The sequence below is a fragment of the Dermacentor silvarum genome, chromosome 8, assembly GCF_013339745.2.
Source record: "Dermacentor silvarum isolate Dsil-2018 chromosome 8, BIME_Dsil_1.4, whole genome shotgun sequence".
In the NCBI taxonomy this organism is placed as follows: domain Eukaryota; kingdom Metazoa; phylum Arthropoda; class Arachnida; order Ixodida; family Ixodidae; genus Dermacentor; species Dermacentor silvarum.
Window position 1 is genome coordinate 52,269,089 of NC_051161.1, and position 18,529 is coordinate 52,287,617.

At 48.5% G+C, this 18,529-nt stretch overlaps 1 protein-coding gene across 11 annotated transcripts in view; it reads right to left on the bottom strand.

The window, feature by feature from the left end:
* Positions 1-18,529, bottom strand: part of LOC119461226 (solute carrier organic anion transporter family member 3A1) — a 269,245-nt gene that overhangs the window by 54,722 nt on the left and 195,994 nt on the right. For all 11 annotated transcript variants that reach the window (XR_007468275.1, XR_007468274.1, XM_049672088.1 and 8 more), the window contains one exon: positions 45-572. Coding sequence is in view for 9 of the 11 variants with exons in the window: in XM_049672088.1 (XP_049528045.1) it covers positions 45-338 (294 nt within the window). In the remaining 2 variants the exon portion in view is untranslated. The remainder of the gene's footprint in view (positions 1-44; positions 573-18,529) is intronic.

The following is an 18,529-nucleotide window of genomic DNA, read 5'->3' on the forward strand; positions in this document are numbered from 1 at the left end:
TACCGACATCATCATCGATCGATGGAAGAGCTATTATAGCGCACCTGGTGGTGCCGCTGCTGCCACTCGTAGAGCGGAGCCAGCGCCAGCGTGGACTCGGACTGGGCGAGCGGCGGCAGCGTGGTGCCGTGGTGCGCGTACAGGCCCATGGTGGTGTAGATGCTCAGGTCGCGGGGCCCGTAGTTGCCGGCGCTCTTGGTGCGCCGGTGGCCCCGCGCCCAGTGCGGCTGCTGCTGGTGCTGCTGCTGGAGCGAGCCGTGCGGCGTGAAGTGGGAGTCGTCGCGGCTCATGAAGCACGGCGCCATCTTGGCGCTCAGGTCCAGGCAGCTCGACGTCATCGTGAGTGTTGGATGGATGGGGGGGCAGCGCGGGAAGGAAGGTACGGGGAAATGGGGGGTAAGGTGCGGAGGGAGGGGTTGCGGCCGTGTAGGGCCTAGTGCAGAGCCACCGGCACCACTCCCGGCCTTCTCGTCTCGGGGCAGCCGCCGACGCGACCCGGCATGGCTGCAGCTACTACCGCCGCTGCCGTCTGCTCTGCTGAAGTCTTCACGGTGTGGCGAGCCTCACGGCAACTGGTGGTTGAGGAAAAAAAGAAACGGAGAAAGCATTGTGAATCAAGGGGTGTATAGAAACATTTGGACGAACGGCAACGGGTGGTAGAGGAAACACAGAGAAAGCATTGTGAATCGAGGAATGTACTAACACACGGACAAACTGCAACGGGAGGTAGAGGAAACGAGGAAACAGATAAAGCATTGTGAATCAAGGAGTGTATTAACACATGGGCGATTAATAATCTGTGCGTGGTGCGTATATAACATTGCGAGATAGCCACATGTAGCACGTGGCGAGGCGGTTCACGAAAGCCTCGAATGAGAGAAACTCCGGCGAAATCAAACGAATGACGAGATTCCGGCTCTTATCTATGTTCGAGGGGATTCATTCAGCGTAAGCAAATAAAGAAAGGCACGCAAATAAAGACAGGTACGCAAACTACAAAAATGTAGGGTAGTAAGGAACGTTTTTCGGCTCTTGCAAGGAAGTTGAAACTTTGATGTTGTTGACGGGGTCATCGTTTCTTGTTCTTGCTTTTTCACGACCAGACGCCACAAGTTAACTTCGACCGATTGAAGCTTAGGACGAAGCTTTACCTAGAGAGTTTCCCTGTACGAAGATACATTTGTTGTCGTTCCATCCACTTAAAAATGTGGAACGCGAAAAAATATTCTGGAACTGAAGATATTCGCATCTGAAACAAAAAGTTGAATTCTAAATTCTAGTACAGCTGGAAGCGTGGTCGAGATGATGTAACGATTGTTGTTGAGGGGATCAGAGCAAAGAAAAAGAAATACATATAAAAAGAGAGACGCGCACGTAAGGTAGGGAAGCCGGACAAAAGCCCTTAACAGCTATACAACACCACCTAACTCAGCAGTTAACCCTATTTACCGATGTAACGATTCCAATTCTATTTCGCGAGTGGCGAAAAACAAGAAAAAAAGAATAGACCGAAAGAAGTCCTTAGATTATGCCGGCCCAGATTTTCGATTAGGGCATGTTTCGACAGAAACGTTAAATAAATCGGGAAGAATTATAAAACTGATACATCTAGTTTTAAAAAAGTCACAAAAGAAAGAGGCATGAGCAACTCAACAAGTGGATCTCTTTCTATTAGGGTGCCCGATTTAGAAAACATGTATACACACTGTTCTGAAATATTGCATAAATGGGCATTTCTAAACAAGCCCTTTGGCGAAACGCGTAAACAAATCGACTATTTCGGGTACACGTAATTCGTTTCCCATTGTATAAACGCAATCAGGAGGAGGAGGGGGAGAAACACAGGAGCGTTCGGAAACTGGATCATGCAGTGACCGCACGCGCACCTGTTGAGGACGTTGACCCGCCATCTGCCGCAGAAGACATGACAGATGAGTGATTTAATTAAAACGGACACAAAAAGAGCAATGGTGAAGTGTTATTTCAAAACTCGATTTCATACATTTCGTGGGAAAGTGCGGATTAATATGTATAGTGAAGGAAAACAACGCAAAACTAACATATTTGTAATTTCGCACCGAAATATTTGCGCCGGTACGTCGGTATGATGTCACGTGACGGATTTCAGAGCGTGTTTTTTACGTACCTGGGTCGCTTTGGTGAGATAAAAGTTATCGAAACTTGCGGCTGAATGATTGACTCCTTTAGAACACTACGTAGTCATTCTTTGCCAGCAATTAACTAAACTCGAGTAGACGCTGTCAAAAATCGATGACGTCACCATGAATCGATAATGCAAGAACTTAAGTGCGGCGTTGCCACAAAGAGAAGCCGCGCTTGGCTGTTACATAAGCGTAATTTAAGACAACTTAATACTCCTTCTTGGTGTTCCTTTAAAGACAGACCACGTAGAAAGAACAGCGCCTATACAGAGAGCAAGGGAAGAAGGGGGGCGGTAATCGTGAATATGACAGGAGCGTCGACCCAAACGGCCTCGACTGCGCAACAGAGAGGCACGAAGGAGGACACGCTTTGGTCTCGGTTCCAACAACAGGAGCATTACAGCAAATGACGCGCAATCGGGTCGCTTTTGGACGGAGTGGACGCTCAATACAAATTACGTCCAGAACAGGATCCGATAAGGAAAGAAAAGCTGGCTTACGGGGCGCGCGTGCGCATTTGAGAGACATTGAACCAAACGCGCGCTGAAGAGAAAAGAAAAAAGGGGGGGGGGGGGGGGAGAGAAAGAAAGAAAAGACAAATCCAGGTTACACTGCCGCTGTGATTGCCCGAAACAGTTGCTCGAACCTTGCTCAAACGAACGCAAACGGGCACAAAGGCTGAATAAAAAGTTTCATAAGGCGTCAACTGACCGAATGGGTAGATGACCATCCGAATGCGTACGCGTATACAGTAGCCCGTGTCCTAAGTAGGCCAGTGTTAAACGCGTTCGGAGAACCTGACGTCTTGTACTTCCAACCGCTTTCGTATACCCTCCATCTTCCAATTTAATTATTTTCAATCGAATGGTCGTCGCTAACGTTAACAGGATAAGACCAAGAGCACGGATTGCGCCCGTGCACTGCAGGTATTCCAGTGGCGAAAACCGGTGACGCTGTATTTTTTATCGCTATAGCTGCTTACGTATCCAAGCCTTGACTGGCTTGGATACGTCCCGAGTAGTGGCCTGTCATATAGTACCATGTTGCGCCAGCCGTATATACTGACATGACCATTTTCTACTTTCCATATTTTTTTTTTTTTGGGGGGGGGAGGTATTAAATGAAGAGGTCAAATGCTAGACCTTGAAACCCTGGCAATATATATATATATATATATATATATATATATCAACCAATACTCTGGACGTCTCTTGCTTCACTTGCCCGCTGGTCAGCTAACGCTGCCACCAACCCCAGCGACTCCTGCAGGTGGACGTTCCATACGTTGCTGGCTGGGTGAATACCTTGGCATTTCACTGCAATGTGCTGGTTAGTATTTGCATTTTTGCTGCAGCACACACATTCTCTCTCGCGGGGCGCCGCCTGGCGAACGCGCCGGGAACTAGCGAACGGCGTTACGTGATGTGTCCCTTCCAGACGAAAGGAGACGAAAGGAGCATCCTATTCCGCAGTAACCACGCAGAGTACAAGCATTTTACGAATTCGCCTTCCCCTGTACCCTGCGTTCAACTTTGATTGCGATGTCCGAGCGTCGTCTACGCTCCGCATTTTTATAAACGCGTGTGACATCCGCGGAGCAAGGGTTATGTAATTATTATGCGCGCGAATACATACTAAGATAAAGGGCGGCGGGAACTAAACCGTAAGCGAGAAGAACAAGAAGGAAACAGAAAGAAGGCTATCCCGAATGGCACAATGGCGCACAGTCGTCATTGACGCTATTGTTCTCCACAACAACCGTCTCGCCTATCGCGCTTACATCACGCACATACATAAAGTATATGCGCGTGCGACAGTGCGTGCTTTTGCACGAACGCCGCAGATCACGCTCCGCAATTTACGGGCGTCGTTTGGGCTTCCGGGCGCACCCTCTCATGTATGCGTGCGCCAAATGGGATGGAGGAGCGGCATATCGTACGGACGTAAAAAGCCTGAGAGGACGCACCCTCCCTCTCCCCTCTATGAGCGGGGTTTCCGTGTACACAAAAGCCGCTTCCTGACTCCGGACGCCCGTAAATAAACCCTGGCAGAGAATAATACGCAATAATAATAAAAAAGGAATATCGCACACGAGGTATATATACTGCCGTCTATTTGGGGAATCGGCGACGAATGGACGAAGGACGCTGAGAGCCCATTGTGTTTCGCGCGTGAAGGTTTCCTGGGTTGCAGTATATGCCGCCGTACGCTGGGTGCGGCCGGCCAACGGCTAGGAAACCATCGTGTGTCACTGGAGCTTCATTCATTGGCCTGAAGTAGGTCACGTTACTCGCGCGATGATGCACTTTCGTATGAACGACGGGGGAAGCTCTACAGAGCTCAAAGAACGCGCACTTTCGCTCTAATTGAAAGAGAAACTCGAGGATGTAGGGTGAATCATATGTTTAAACACGCACGACGTTGAAAGAAAATACGCGGCACATGCCTAATTTCTCTTCCGCAAACATTTCGGTAATCGCAAATATAAAGTCCAACGCCTTAATAACGAAGTGCTTGAGGCCTCCGAAATCATTCGTTATACAGGTAACTTCGTTGTAAAGGTTGCGAACCGCAAAGCTCACAAGAGAACCGGGACAGAAGTATTCCTTCGTTATGTAGGTCATTTCGTTGCAGAGCTGTTGGTTGTAGAGAGGTGCTCGACTGTATTGCGCAATAATACTGGCTGTGGCCTGTAGGTTATACCGCATGGCAACGCCTGTGGCCTTTCATGTGTACTCGGAGTACACCTGGAAGTGAGCAGTGTAACAAGAGGTTCATTGACGAAAGCCCACCCGGTGACGTGAGCCCTGCAAATACGTTGAGCTGACTCCGAGCTCGAGCGTAACCATTGGCGTTGACAATGGAATGGGTGCTCGTCTTCTTCCTTACAACAGGTATATCGTAGAGCATCGCTAAATGTAAAACGTTAAATCGCCACCCAAAAAACACTGGCAGCTGGACTTACGGTGATTAAGACGACGACGACACGCTACGGCTCAGCTGCAGCGGCCCCATGATTCGATTCGGTCGGGATGAACAAAGTTTCGCTTTTAGGAAAGTTATTTCTTGTGCCACGACGATTTGATGACGACAGTTGCTACGCACGTCACTACACGGGGACATCGACAAATAACCTAAATAACCTATTACAGCTTTCATCGCGAAAAAAAAAGAAGAAAAAAAAAAAAGAGAAAAACACAGGAGAAAGGAACAAGCTCGCTTCTCCTTGCAAGGCTTCTTGATGCAGAGAAGCCAGCTTTCACGAAAGGTCTTTATACGGATTTACGATCTCGCGTTAGAACGTCGTATTCGAGACTGCGTTAACGTTCGAATACGCAGGCTATCTGCTATACCGGTAAAATTTGGTTGTCCGCCTGTGAAATGATCAACGCAGAAGAATTGTTTCTATGAGGAGTGAGATCGCACGGCATAACTTTCAGGACAGAAGAAAGGAGCGCGCCCCGAAGCAGAACGAAATAAATCCCCAGCATATGGCTTTCGCGTCCACAAGTCGTTACACAACCGATGTTCGCCTCAGATCAATACGCAAAACGCTGTCCATTCGAGGTTTACTTTTCGCAAAAAAAAAAGAAAAAAAAAAAGAAAAGAAAGAAGACACACTCACACACATTATAACATCGCGCAACAGCCCAGACGCAATCTGAAATGCTCTTTCCCGGATCTCCCGCGTATAATCACCCGAGCGACGCCGAACGAAACCACACTGCTTTTCCCGTTTCGCCATTAACGCCTTCTCAAGGTTACCAGAGCAACAGTGGAGCGGCTGGTCGACCTTGTAAAAGTTGCCACTATAGGGCCTTTTCAATACTTTCTTTTTTCTTTTTTTTTTTTTCAATGGCACATGCCGCTAGTTGGAGGTTCGCCCTAATTCGAAGCCATGGCAACAAAGCCGAGCGGTACGCTCGGCGAAAATGGAGTCTTCTTTTTCTTGTTTGACGACTCCCATCGCGCGCGTCATCAATCGTGCCCGTACACAGTTGTATTCACGCACCAAAAATCCTCGCCTCTTTTCAACCACTTCAAAACGCAATTTCATCTAGCGGAGCGCCCTCGCTGGAGGCAGTAAAAAGCGGCGCCGAAGATGAAGGGCAAATAGCGTCTTTCATGCGCAAGACTTCAAGACTTCAAACATCGATCGAAGCACGTACGCGAATAATAAGCAAACTGTTGTAAGGGCCGCGCCGCGTCTTGCCGATAAGCATAGGCACACGCTCAACCCGCTCGCCGGCGTCTCCTTTGATGGCCTCTTCCTGAGCGCCGTGGCCCGTTGGGCAAGAAAGGACATTGCGAAATTCTCGACGACGATTCGAATGGGTGCTGGTACGCGAGTGCATATTAGACGCGCGTTCGGCCTATACCTGCTATCTTTAGCCCCTGCCTCCTGCCTCCTCGCAAAAAAATATACGCACGGAAACAAAACACTCTGTTCTCGAAGCTTAAGCGCCTTCCCTGCCGGCTTAGAAGTTACGTAAATGCATATTTCTGTTCCGTGCGGCATCGCATTTCTTTCAGTTGTCTTCGAAACCTTCCCCGTATCATTCATTCATTGATCTGCCGACTTAAAGAAGAAAGTAACCTGCCGTGGTGGCTCAGTGGTTATAAGATCCCTGGTGGTAAAAAATAATCCGGAGTCCCCTACTACGGCGTGCCTCATAATCAAATCGTGGGGTTGGCACGTATAAAAACCAAGAAACCAATTCAAAGATGAAAGTAGGAATTTAATCACTTCGATATTTCCTTTCACTTACAAAGAACACGATGTCACATCATAAGCCGCAACTACACGGACCATATTTGCGACGCGTTTTCAGCGTATAGCGCTTCCCGGCGTCGGCGCGTCGATGTCACGCTGTGCAAGATCACAGCTAATTAATGTTTCGTGTAGTGATGGAGAGACACCGAGGTACACAATTCGACCATGGTGACCGCGTAACAGTAATCGCGCGTCCTCGAAAACATTGCGCAGGCACTGGGCGTACACCAACGCCTCAAGTATACGCCGTAAATACGCGGTGAATGCGCCGTAAATACGTTCCATGCGGTTGCCGCTTTGCGCCCAAAGGTCCCAAAAGTGTCACACCGCTGCTCTTTGGCCGAGATTCACACGAAACGGTCGGCGTTGCGCAAGTGTAGTAACCCCTAAAATCGTGCAACCATTTTCTGTTACTGCCCACCAGGGGGGAACTCTTATCACTCCGCTTGCTCTGTACTTTCCAAACTTTTTCCCAAAGCGATAAAGACGCACCCCCGCAGCAGCAACATCCAGAAGACAAGGTCGAAAAGTTAGGTAACACTTATCCGATCAATATGTCTCATTTCCAATCGCCCTTTTTCTGTACCCTGTCTGACCCGCCCGATAATGGTGGAACCGCAAACAGAGTGGCCGCCAATACTGATCGATTATATATACTACAGTGCCAGTGCGCCACCATATCGCAAGCCTGCTATACAATAGAGACGCTTTGCCGACGTTGTAGGGTTAGGACTCCGGCTCGTTTCACCGCCGATGTGTGCACACGAGCTAAGTGCATCCGGAGATACGGCTGCGGCGGTGTTCACCGGAGAGTGCGAGACCATATGACGCAAACGAAAGCGGCCGCTCGGCGCGCGGCTGAGGTTGATTGACGATCGCTTTAGCGAGACCAGATCTCTCCACGCCACCGCGTTGTCAGGGGCCGCCGCCCGGCACCCGCTTTCAAGGCATCGGGGCAGAGCCGGAGGTTGAACAACCCCGCCCGCCCAAGGTCTGGGACATAGAACAAAAAGAAAACCCGCTGAGCTTGACAATGACCTCCTTGTCTGCACGAAGTGACTTCACTCTGAAACGCGGGTCGAGGCGTTTGTTTCGGCGTGAGATAGGTGAGGGTGTGTCTATAGAACAGTTGTATATACTGTCCATTGTCAATAGTGCGGACATTATTTGTTAGGCACCTCTTCACCGTCTGCACATGATCATCATCACATCGGGTTCTTGGTCTTCATCGCTTGTGGGGACTTTATCTTGACATTGATCCGTGCCTTAAGTGTGATCGGTGCGCCACGTAGTAAAGGTCGTGTTAACTGCTACGTCACACATATTGTGCGACAAGATGTCTATTAGAACGGTTTCATCAGGCTAGTTCTGTTCATGTTACTTCTTAACTAAAGCACTGGAAGTTACAGGTGATATCACCCGCCGCTCGGGCTAAGTGCCTACGGCCCTCTGAAGGTTGCGCGCGAGGTCGATGCATTCGATTCCTGCCTGCCGCAGCCGCTTTCCAGGGAAGGCGAAATGCAAGAATGGCCGTGTACAAAGGAATACGGAGCCCGCAACTACACCTTGATATCGCCCAGGCGTTGCTTTGGGACGTCATACCTGCAGAAGCACCAGAAACCGGGCCAATGTTGGCCAAGCACAGCACGCACGTTCGTACAACATAAAGGGCCTAATTCACGAGGCCCCGCTTTCGGTGCTAACTGGGACCTCGATAATTAAAAAAAAAATCGTAGAATGTATCGCACGCGGCGAGAAGGCAAAGCAACACAGAAAGTTGACAGAAATATGTGGGCAATATTCTCAACAATTTCTCAAACGCAGCTAGCCCGCGAACGTTGGGCCATAACTGGGACAATGTAAAAATAAACCGGCAGCAACAACGGCCCGATGGTGGCATCTGACGGAAGCGCTAACCGACCCAATGTTGGCCATGTTTTCTGTAGCCAGCTAGTACTTCGGACATGCGACCACCGTCGGCGAAGATACGGCGCTGAGGCTAACATTCAGCTAGCTGCTCGGAACAAACATGAAACTGTGACACAAGCGTCAAACTACCACTGATATAAGAGTACCGCAACGGATCTGATAAAATAGAGCACAGAGGAGGAAGGAAAAGAAAGCAAGAACCGAGAACGACATCCCCTGCAGCGCTCGATTACGATACACACGCGCAAAACGACTGTGACAAGGTATACGATAAAACGTTATGGACTTCACTAACCGCGGAGATGGAACGAAAAAATTAAGAAAACATCGCACACACACACAAGGCGTAAACTTGGGTGTAACACGCTACCAACCACCAGGAGGCCGGATGTGAAAAAAAAAAAAAAAGAATTAACAACAAAAGTCAAGCGCCAGTTAACGACTACCGGTGGCGCGACGTTAATGATGTTCACGTGCCTTCCGATGCTGCTTCGGAGGCACGATAACGGCGTGCTACGCCGTGACGTCGTGCCGGAGGTAAAAAAAAAGTATATACATCAGGGGAAAGCGACAGCGGCAGGTATATAATAACAGCAATCGTCGAAAGGATGACAAAAGAAACGTCGTTCCAGTCCGACGGCCACGCACTTAAAATACACACATGAAGGAGGTTCGCATGATCTTCTGGCCACCGCGTCCGTGCTTATTTTTCTTCCCGCCTCGTCCTTGCTTTTTCGTTGGCTCAATCGTAGTCATGAAGCGCGCGACCCTGACAAATAATACGTATTTGGAAAGCTTTCGTTGTGGTTTGAGTGACGCGACAACTTCGTCTTTCTTTCTTGGTTTCTTTTTTTGTGAGCGTGTACGTTTTTTTTTTTTCGTTTTTATGGTTGCTATAGAAGAAGGAAGGCAGAGGAAATATGCCTAGCCGACGGCTGACACCCGAACATCAGTCACGAGAGGGCAGCAGGAGTAACGGGATAAAAAAAAAAAAAGGGTGCCTCGACGTCATCGCCGCCGAAGCGTGGTATCGAGGCACACCCTAGATAAAAAAGTGGTCGGGATAGGAAAGGGTACAGTAGTGCAAGAGTATCGAACAAGATAAGAGTAAAAGCCTAATGACTATCTCTAATGAAAGGGTTGGAGAGAAAAATCAGCGAAGAAAACGATGACAGAAATAACAACGAAATGTGAAAGAGACGCAAGCGCTACCTTAAACCATTGAGAACACGACAAAAACAGAATCGCGAAGCAGAGGGTGCGCTGCGATTCACGCCCGAGCGTGACTTCATGCGAGCGCTACATTGTGTGAAGCCACCCATCAAGCCAGGAGGCGGCCATTTTCGTGCCCAACTGCACCGTATTACATTGTGTGAAGGCACCCATCAAGCCAGAAGGCGGCCATTTTCGCGCCCAACTGCACAATTTCAAAGATAGTTCCATCATTCCGAGTCTGCACATGAGCTAGCTTATTTCCACAACCGCCTTTCAGAAGTCGCGCGTCATCTTATGCTTATGCGGACAGGGCTGACTTATATAGAACTCCGTAACTCTCTCTCGCTCTCTAGTTTAATAATATTAGGATTACGAAGAGCCGAATACGCTTCCTCAAAGAATTGTTCCACTGAACGAGGAGACAGATAAGAAGACTGCGAACTTCGGTGTAGAAAACTAAAGAACCTTAGCATCGCATTTCGACCTCCACTTTAGCACGACTTTAGCACGAACCATAGCAAAGCAATTGTTTGGTGCCCCGAATATTTCGCTTTAGGAAGGACACCTTGCACAACTACCAGGCAGAGTTTAGAAATGTGAACTTTTCCATCCACGCTGCTTTCTTTTAGCTCCTAGCACTTCGCTGCTGAACCATGTGGCTCGAAAGAACACCTCAGGGGCAGCGGCAGCTGCGCACGACAGCCTCGTTCGTCACCGGCATGCGGTCCCTCTTCTAAGGACCGTCTTGCGAAGTTGGGGTAGAGCGTCCTTGGCTCCGAGCACGAGTCTGCCACCATAGCTGCTGAGGGGAGATTACGTAGATAGATAATACTTTTTGACATGGGTATTCGAATAGGAGAGGCCTGCGTCCTGCAGTTGACATAAAGATAGGCTGATGATGATGATGATGATGATTGAATAAGGAACGAAGAGGGAAAAAAGATAATGAAAAAAAGAGGAGCCCGGGGTCACAAGTGCGTAGAGCAAAGCGCGAAGAATGGAAGAAAGAGCCACAAAAACCTATCTGCCAGAGTATATATATATATATATATATATATATATATATATATATATATATATATATATATATATACGTGTGTGTGTGTGTGTGTGTGTGTGTGTGTGTAGAGAGAGAGAGAGAGGGAAGAAATAATATTTCATTGACATATTCCAGGAGGACACAGACGGTGGGGGAAGACAGCGACCAAGAGAAGGGAAGAGGAACCCGGGGCCACAAGGGCATAGCGAAGCAGAAAGAGTGGAAAGAAAGAATGCCCGATGACCCAGTGCTCTTCGCGGGGGCCAAGAGCACCGGCGCACGGCGGTGAAGCCTCCTTTTTTCCTCCTTTCACCCATATAACAGCACGAGCTGACTGGCTGCGCTCGAACACACACGCGCGCGCGCGCGATCGATAGAGAAACGTCACGGCCTGTCTCAGCCCTTCTTCCCCCCTTCACGATGGTGTCCACCACACTGCCGCCCTTCGGAGGGGTTCCTTCGGAGCGGGGCTTGTGTTCGGAGCCCCGGTGTTGTTACTCTCTGACGAGGGAGGCCAGGATGTGTCAACGTATCAGTTGGCACACGTTGGAAAGATGCAACCGAAAGAGCCAACACGACAATTAAGAAAATACCTTTGAAGGTGGTGGTCAAAATGTTTGTTTGTTTTTTTCTGCATAAAGGTACGACATCCCCCTCTTGGTCGTTACCATCTTAGAACCATCTCGTTACCATCATAACCATCTCAGAACCGTTACCATTTTCTTTCTTTCTTTTTTTCTCCCGATTCGACTCATTGCGCATACGGCACTCGGCGATGCCGTGTTACTCGCGTGTTCTTTTGGTCTTGATTCTAGGTGAGATGCAGCTTGTGGGATGAAGCTTTGTGATACGTCCCTGTCAGTGTGTGAATCGCGCGCGCATGTGAAATAAAGATAATTTGGGGGCGGCATCACTTGTCGGTGTCCCTACCCGTTTGCTACGCTGACTGATATGCGGTCGCAATGCCGTACCGTATACAACTCGCCGAAACCGCTACCTTGTTGCGCGTCGGCGGGGACTCCCGACACAATAGCCGCGCGTAGAAAATGACAATACACGCGGCGGTTCCCGTATTCACGCCAAGTTGCGGCACTCAGAGGACGCAACGGAAAAAAAAAAAAAAAAAAGAGGAACGCGAACTACCCGTCAAGAATTCTCCATCGGCGCCCGCGCGCTCGGTTGAATCCGCTAAGGATGGGCCATTGTTCCACAATGGCGCGCTCCTGTACTCAGCGTGGTCGTCCGTATTGAAGCCATTCCGCGCGCCGTGACGATGGAACTGACACCTGGCGAAATGGGTTTCGGCGAGACAGAAAGGTGGGTTGCAGAGCCACCGCCGACGCCTGCTGGACGCGAACAGGCGGCTGTTTTCCTATGCGAGCGTGTGTGGGCGAGTCCAAGTCGGTCGCCTCCGCGTGTCGGATAGAAGCGCGAGGCGGAGGAAAAGACGGCGCGAGACGCAGCTGGCGGCGCGAAAGCTTTCAGCTGAGACGATGCCGTCGGGATGCTTTCTTTTTTCCTTTCTTCATATTTCTTTCTTTCTTTCTTTCAGTTTGTTTCGACTGTCGGGAAGAGCACTCAGCGGAACCGGGGAGACAAGAGATTCAGGATATTGAATATTTCTGAGCGTGCAGTGCTATATTACGCGCTTAGAGATCATCGGCATCTTTTCGGGTCAATTTTTTTTCCAGTCCTGGGAAAACTGAAAACGTGGAATTATAGGGTTGCGATGCGGCAGTGGTGGTTGATTACGTCAATAGTAATAGCGCAATAACAAGAGGACATATTGTGTGTCCAATGTGCCGTCCTGCAACCTCGTGGCTTTTCTGCGCGACAGCTCGCCTTGAGCGAATTAGGAGCGCGAAATCAAAAAAAAAAAAAAAAAAAAAAAAAACCTAACGTCACTAACCGGGCGTAGCACGAGCAGTCGCGATGTGCCTCGAGTTTAATGTAATCAAGCCTGTGGAACACGCAATTTGCGAACGCCACTCTCATATCATCGTAACGACATCATCGTCAGCATAATTACGCATACATACTGCCGGAGAGATTCTCCTCCCAAACACACTCAGTTCTCCCTTCGCTCCGTGAAACGCAATCACCCAGCACATTTGTCACTCTATCCGATTGGCAGCCCCCCTCGACCTCACTTCCTTCCTCCCCCGGCACCCTTTCTGCTATAGCATATAACCAACCACATGTTGTCTGTTCTACATGTTACATGACCTGCCCAGCTCCGTTTCATCCTATTGATTTCCCTAATAAAATCTACCTCATCTATCTGAGCCATCTGATTCCTAACGAATACGGCTGACTTTCGATATAACCTCGCGAATATCCTTCTTCATTCTAACGCTCGTTTCGCAGTCCTATAAATAGCTTTCCAGGGGCCGGATCCACGTAATCTTCGCTAATGGTATGTGCAGCGCCGAGATTTTGGCTAAAAATTTCTTTTACGAACAATTCCAGCGCTAGATTTGTTGTCAGTGCGGGCCCTGTGCCTTTTTTCTAGGTCTTCAAGTGCACGTATACCAGCCGCATAACGTTAGCACTCATCCACTGAGTTATTTGACGGCCGACAACAGGACGAGAACGTCAATCATTCCGCTGCTCGCGAGTTGCTGTACTTCTAAGTATCACAGCCAAGTATATAACAGCCAAACTAAGATTACAACCATAACCACCAGTGCTACAAGCTAACAGGTTCGCCAAGGGAAAGAGGCAAAGACGATTTTCGAGTCGCCGTACTTTGCCCGACCCAAATGTCCGCGGTGTCAATTATTCTTGCAATCAAATGTGGCGCCACTAAGCACAACACAACACTTCTTCGACACTGACCGCAGAGCGCGATGAAGATTGTCTGGCAGTTGATTGAAGAGAGGCCGCGTGCCTTTGCGGCAGGGCCGGTATTCACAAAAAAAAAAAAAAAAGTTCTTACGTTCTAGAATTGTTCTTAAGAGGAAGTTTTAGCTCGGCCCCAACTTCGATGCCGCATATTCAAATACATGTAAATGCTTTTCTGCGATAAACCCTTGACCGATTATAATAAAACTTACTGCATTTGAGAAAGTTAAGTTCTAGTGACTGTATAAAGCAAACTTTTGATTGAAGGCTTGATTTGTTTTTCTGTAAAAACTACTCTAAAGCGGCGAGCTTAAAGAAACATAGCAGCACGAAGTTTACAAATCCGTAGCTTTGCACGAAAAACAGAAATCGCCGTTCCGTAAACTGCCTCCGGTAGATCATCTAAAGCGGAAAAATGTGATATATTAGTGTATACAGCTTACGTGAACTTGTTACAATGGTCACAAGGGTGTTGAATACGACCTATTCAGAAATTAGCAATATATTTTACAGGGCCGCATAATATATCAATTTTGGCCACTTTAAATGTATTATTAAAGGCAGTTTACAGAATTTTTATGTCATTTTTCATTGCTGAGTTACACGAGTTGTAAACTTGATAGTCTCGTTTTTTTTTTCTCGAAATTTCGCAATTTTCAACAATTTCTACTTGAAAAATACCGACGGCCTAAATAAAAAATGCGCATCCTAAAGTCAATAGATCTTAGCTTTCTTCTTTCAAATGTAACAAACCTAATCAAATTCGGTGCAGCGGTTGCCGAGAAAAACTATTTCTCCTTTCCCATATAATTAGATATAGGAGCCCCGAGCTAAAGATCCTCTTAAGTAGGTTTACCATAGCGCGATTAAAAGACCGGACAAAAGAAGACACACAAGGACACACACGGCGCTAAAAAAGTGTAGCGCCGTGTGTGTCCTTGTGTGTCCTTGTGTGTCTTCCTTTGTCTTGTCTTTGAATCGCGCTACGGTAAACGTATTCAAGATGCTTCACCTATACAAGCCCACAATGCAATCCTCTTAGGAATGAAAACATTTGTGAATTACGCCACAGAATGTTCAAGCAACGACTCTGTCCGTTTGTATCACCGTATGTATATATATATATATATATATATATATATATATATATATATATACTTCACGGTTTCGTCATCAGAGCTACACAGAGGCATTGCTTCCTATCGCGTGAGGCGACCCACAGCACGCCACTAAATAAGTTATTATCCAACAGCCTCGACATTTAGATGCAGACACTGCGAAAGAATAATATGGTCGATGTACTTGGCGGTACCTACACGAGAATATACACGCACACGGACTTAGCGATGTCCTGCCCGTAAGAACACGACAGCAAAACATACAAATATAAGAAAGAGAAACACTATCTGTGCATGGCAATCGCACGGAGAACGAAGGTTGTTCCGAGAATAATTATTTTACGGATTATAAAATTAGACCCCCGCTCCCTGGGTCGCAATAAAGAAGAACGTCAAGGGAGATCCTCTGGAATGATTACGGGCTTCGCAAGGGCAGAACAGCCTTCGTCGCAAAGCAGGAAGAAGAAAACAACCTTGCGTAAAACAAAGCTGTGGTTCTAACGCGTACACTATCGAGCAGGTAAACAACTCCACTCTCACGGCCGCCGGGCGCATCCGAAAGCATGGGCCGGACGAAGAAGCAGCACGAAAAGGCGGCGGAGTCGTCGCCCCTCAGTTCGCTGTGATCCGGAAAGATAGCTTCCTCCCACGCATACTCGCTGCCACCGCCGTGATATGCGCGATGCACAGCGGGAAACAAACAAACAAACAGACAAACAAACAAACAGACAAAGTAAGGAAGGAAGGGAGAAAAGAAAGAGGAATGGCCACACAAACAGCGTTTCATCCTGACGGCCGCGAATGGCGTATACATGTATATATGTTGCTCTCTCGCTCTTTGGTGTTCGCAGATGCTTGGGGCATCGACATGGAACCCCCCCCCCCCCTCTCTCTCTCTCTCTCACACACACACACACACACCCCTTCCCCATTCCCGCTTTCACTATGCGCGTTTCTATCTTTTATTGCGATAGCAATTATATGGACACTCAAAAGCAGATTTCTGCCGTCGGCGTCGCCGTCGCCGTCGGCGTCGCCGTCGCCGTCGCCGTCGCCGTGAGGTTCCGTATGACGTCAATGGAGATGAAATCGTGGCCGCGCGCCGCCGAACGCTGTATGTGCGAGTGAAAGGGCGCGAGGGACGCGCTCTTTCACGGGGAGTGAACGCACGGCGGAGAACAAACGCGCGTTCTGCGCCGTGCTTGGTGGTAAGTGGTTCTTGAGGGAAAGGGAAAGGTTGGCGCTATCTTCTGCAGCCCTTGAGGGAGCACGGCTCAGCGCCGTGCTTCCTTAAGGGCTGCAGAAGTAGGCGTCTCTTTCCTCCTTTACAATCACCATATATGTAGAGCAAACGCGCCTTCTTCCGATGCGCGAGAGGCCGTGGGGGAGGGGGGGAAGGGGGAGGGAAGGGAGGCGACGTTTAGCTGCGGCACCAAGTGCCTATTTATATCAGAGGCTCCGGCAACAGTCACCAACGCCGCACGCATTTTGAGCGAACGCGGGCAAAATGCCGACGGCGTCGACAACAGTTCGGCGCGTTGCCGGTGCTGCTGCATGTCCAAGTTTATACAGCTGATAAAGCTAATATCATTACTCCGTATATCTCTCTACAAATTTGCTATCGCAATTGATGCTTCACCTTTCAGGTGAAACTGCGACAACTTTTTTTTTTTTTATTTTTTTAGACGCAGTCCGCAGGACGTCGGCCTACGCCTTTCTTTCTTTCTTTCTTTAGCGACTTCATCCACTAAAACCACCCCTCCCCATCCCCTTTTCTCCCTCGTTTCTTAGTCCACTGAAGCCGTTGTCTGGAGTAAAGTTCGCGCTTGCGCTTACTCACTCTTTATGCGTTCGTAACTTGCCTCTCTATAAAAAAACTGTTCACAGCTGTGGATGTTATAGATACGGCGACCGCCGATCACGGACGAAACGAACTCGGAAAATCTGCTGCCTCACTATATATATAGAGTGCACGTAATGTTGCATAGCACACATAGTACACAGAACATAGTAAACGTTCAGTATATAACTCTATGGTGTAATCGGATGTTCCGGCCAAAACCGATGGATCGTTCGCGCTAAAATTTCGACAGAGGCAGCTGTTCACGGCGCGTTTTGTCTAATACCACGCTTGTGCGCGGTACTTGCGTGTTTCCTTCGCGATGAACCATAACTAAGCGTCGGATGCGGCAACGCAAGTACGCACCCCGACTGTGCCACTTGTGCGCGCTCTATAGGAGAGAGAGAAGAAGAGGGAAAGGTAGGGAGGTCAACCAAGGACGTGCGCGGTCGGCTACCCTGCACTCGGAGAGGGGGAAAGGGGAAGAACAGATAAGAAGGAAATCGAAGAAATTTAACAGAGGCAGTCATTTGCAGAGTCAGTCGCAGAGGAACCACGGCTGTCACAAGCGTTCGCACAGTCCAGTAACCTTCAAGAAGAGCAGAAGCAGCTTTGTGGCCTTTTGCATGCAAGAATGCATTGGCCATGGCCCCAGGACCTTTTCATTCGAGAGCGCTCTGTTATCTAGCAGGTTGAGTTTAGCTTGTGGAGTACGTCGTTGAGCGTCAAAGGCACCACAGAAGGTGGGGCTTCACAGGAGTGCATGCCGGGCTTAGGAATTCTCGTGCGCGCGCTCCTAGACAATTCCGCCACGTTTTCTCCATTCGGCCAATCACATAGCCTTTGCAAACGTTCCTTCCATAAATAATCGGGAGGGGGGGGGGAGGACTCGCAGCGGCGAAAAGTGACAATAGAGTGAAGCACCCGGTCCGAACACAGATATATACGATAGCGAGATGATGATCGAGTGACAGCGACTAAATCTTATTTGTGGAAGCTGGCGCTAAGCACAAGATTTCTGCTAAGTGGATACAACGTCGTGATCGGCGTTTTTTTCGCGAAACTGGAACACGTAAAGTGCATAGTAAGGAAAGTCAATTATCCAAACTGTGTTGATTGGCTATACGCCAATGTGCGGTTCTTTAATATTCCAGCTGATATGACACTGTGATAGAACTGCGCCATCTGCCACAGACGAGTTTTAATAAATGTGGGTCGCTAAAACACAACACACACAAACACACAACACACACACAAACACACAAACAAACAAACACACACACACACACACACACACACACACACACACACACACACACACACACACACACACACACACACACACACACACACACACAACACACACAAACACGCACGCGGAGTATATATAACTTTCACAGAAAGATGCACGGTTTTCGTGGGTTGAAGTGCGGCAGCCTTCAGACTTTATTTTTACGGCGCGACCCTGAGTGGGTTCTCTCTCGCCATTTTCTTCCTTCCTAACCTCTTCCCTTCATTTTCGTGTTACTTATTACTATTATTCTTTTTTTTTTTTTGGCGTTTCGTTTTCCGCCCACGTCGCTCGCTTCTTCTGGTTGTTCCTGTCGC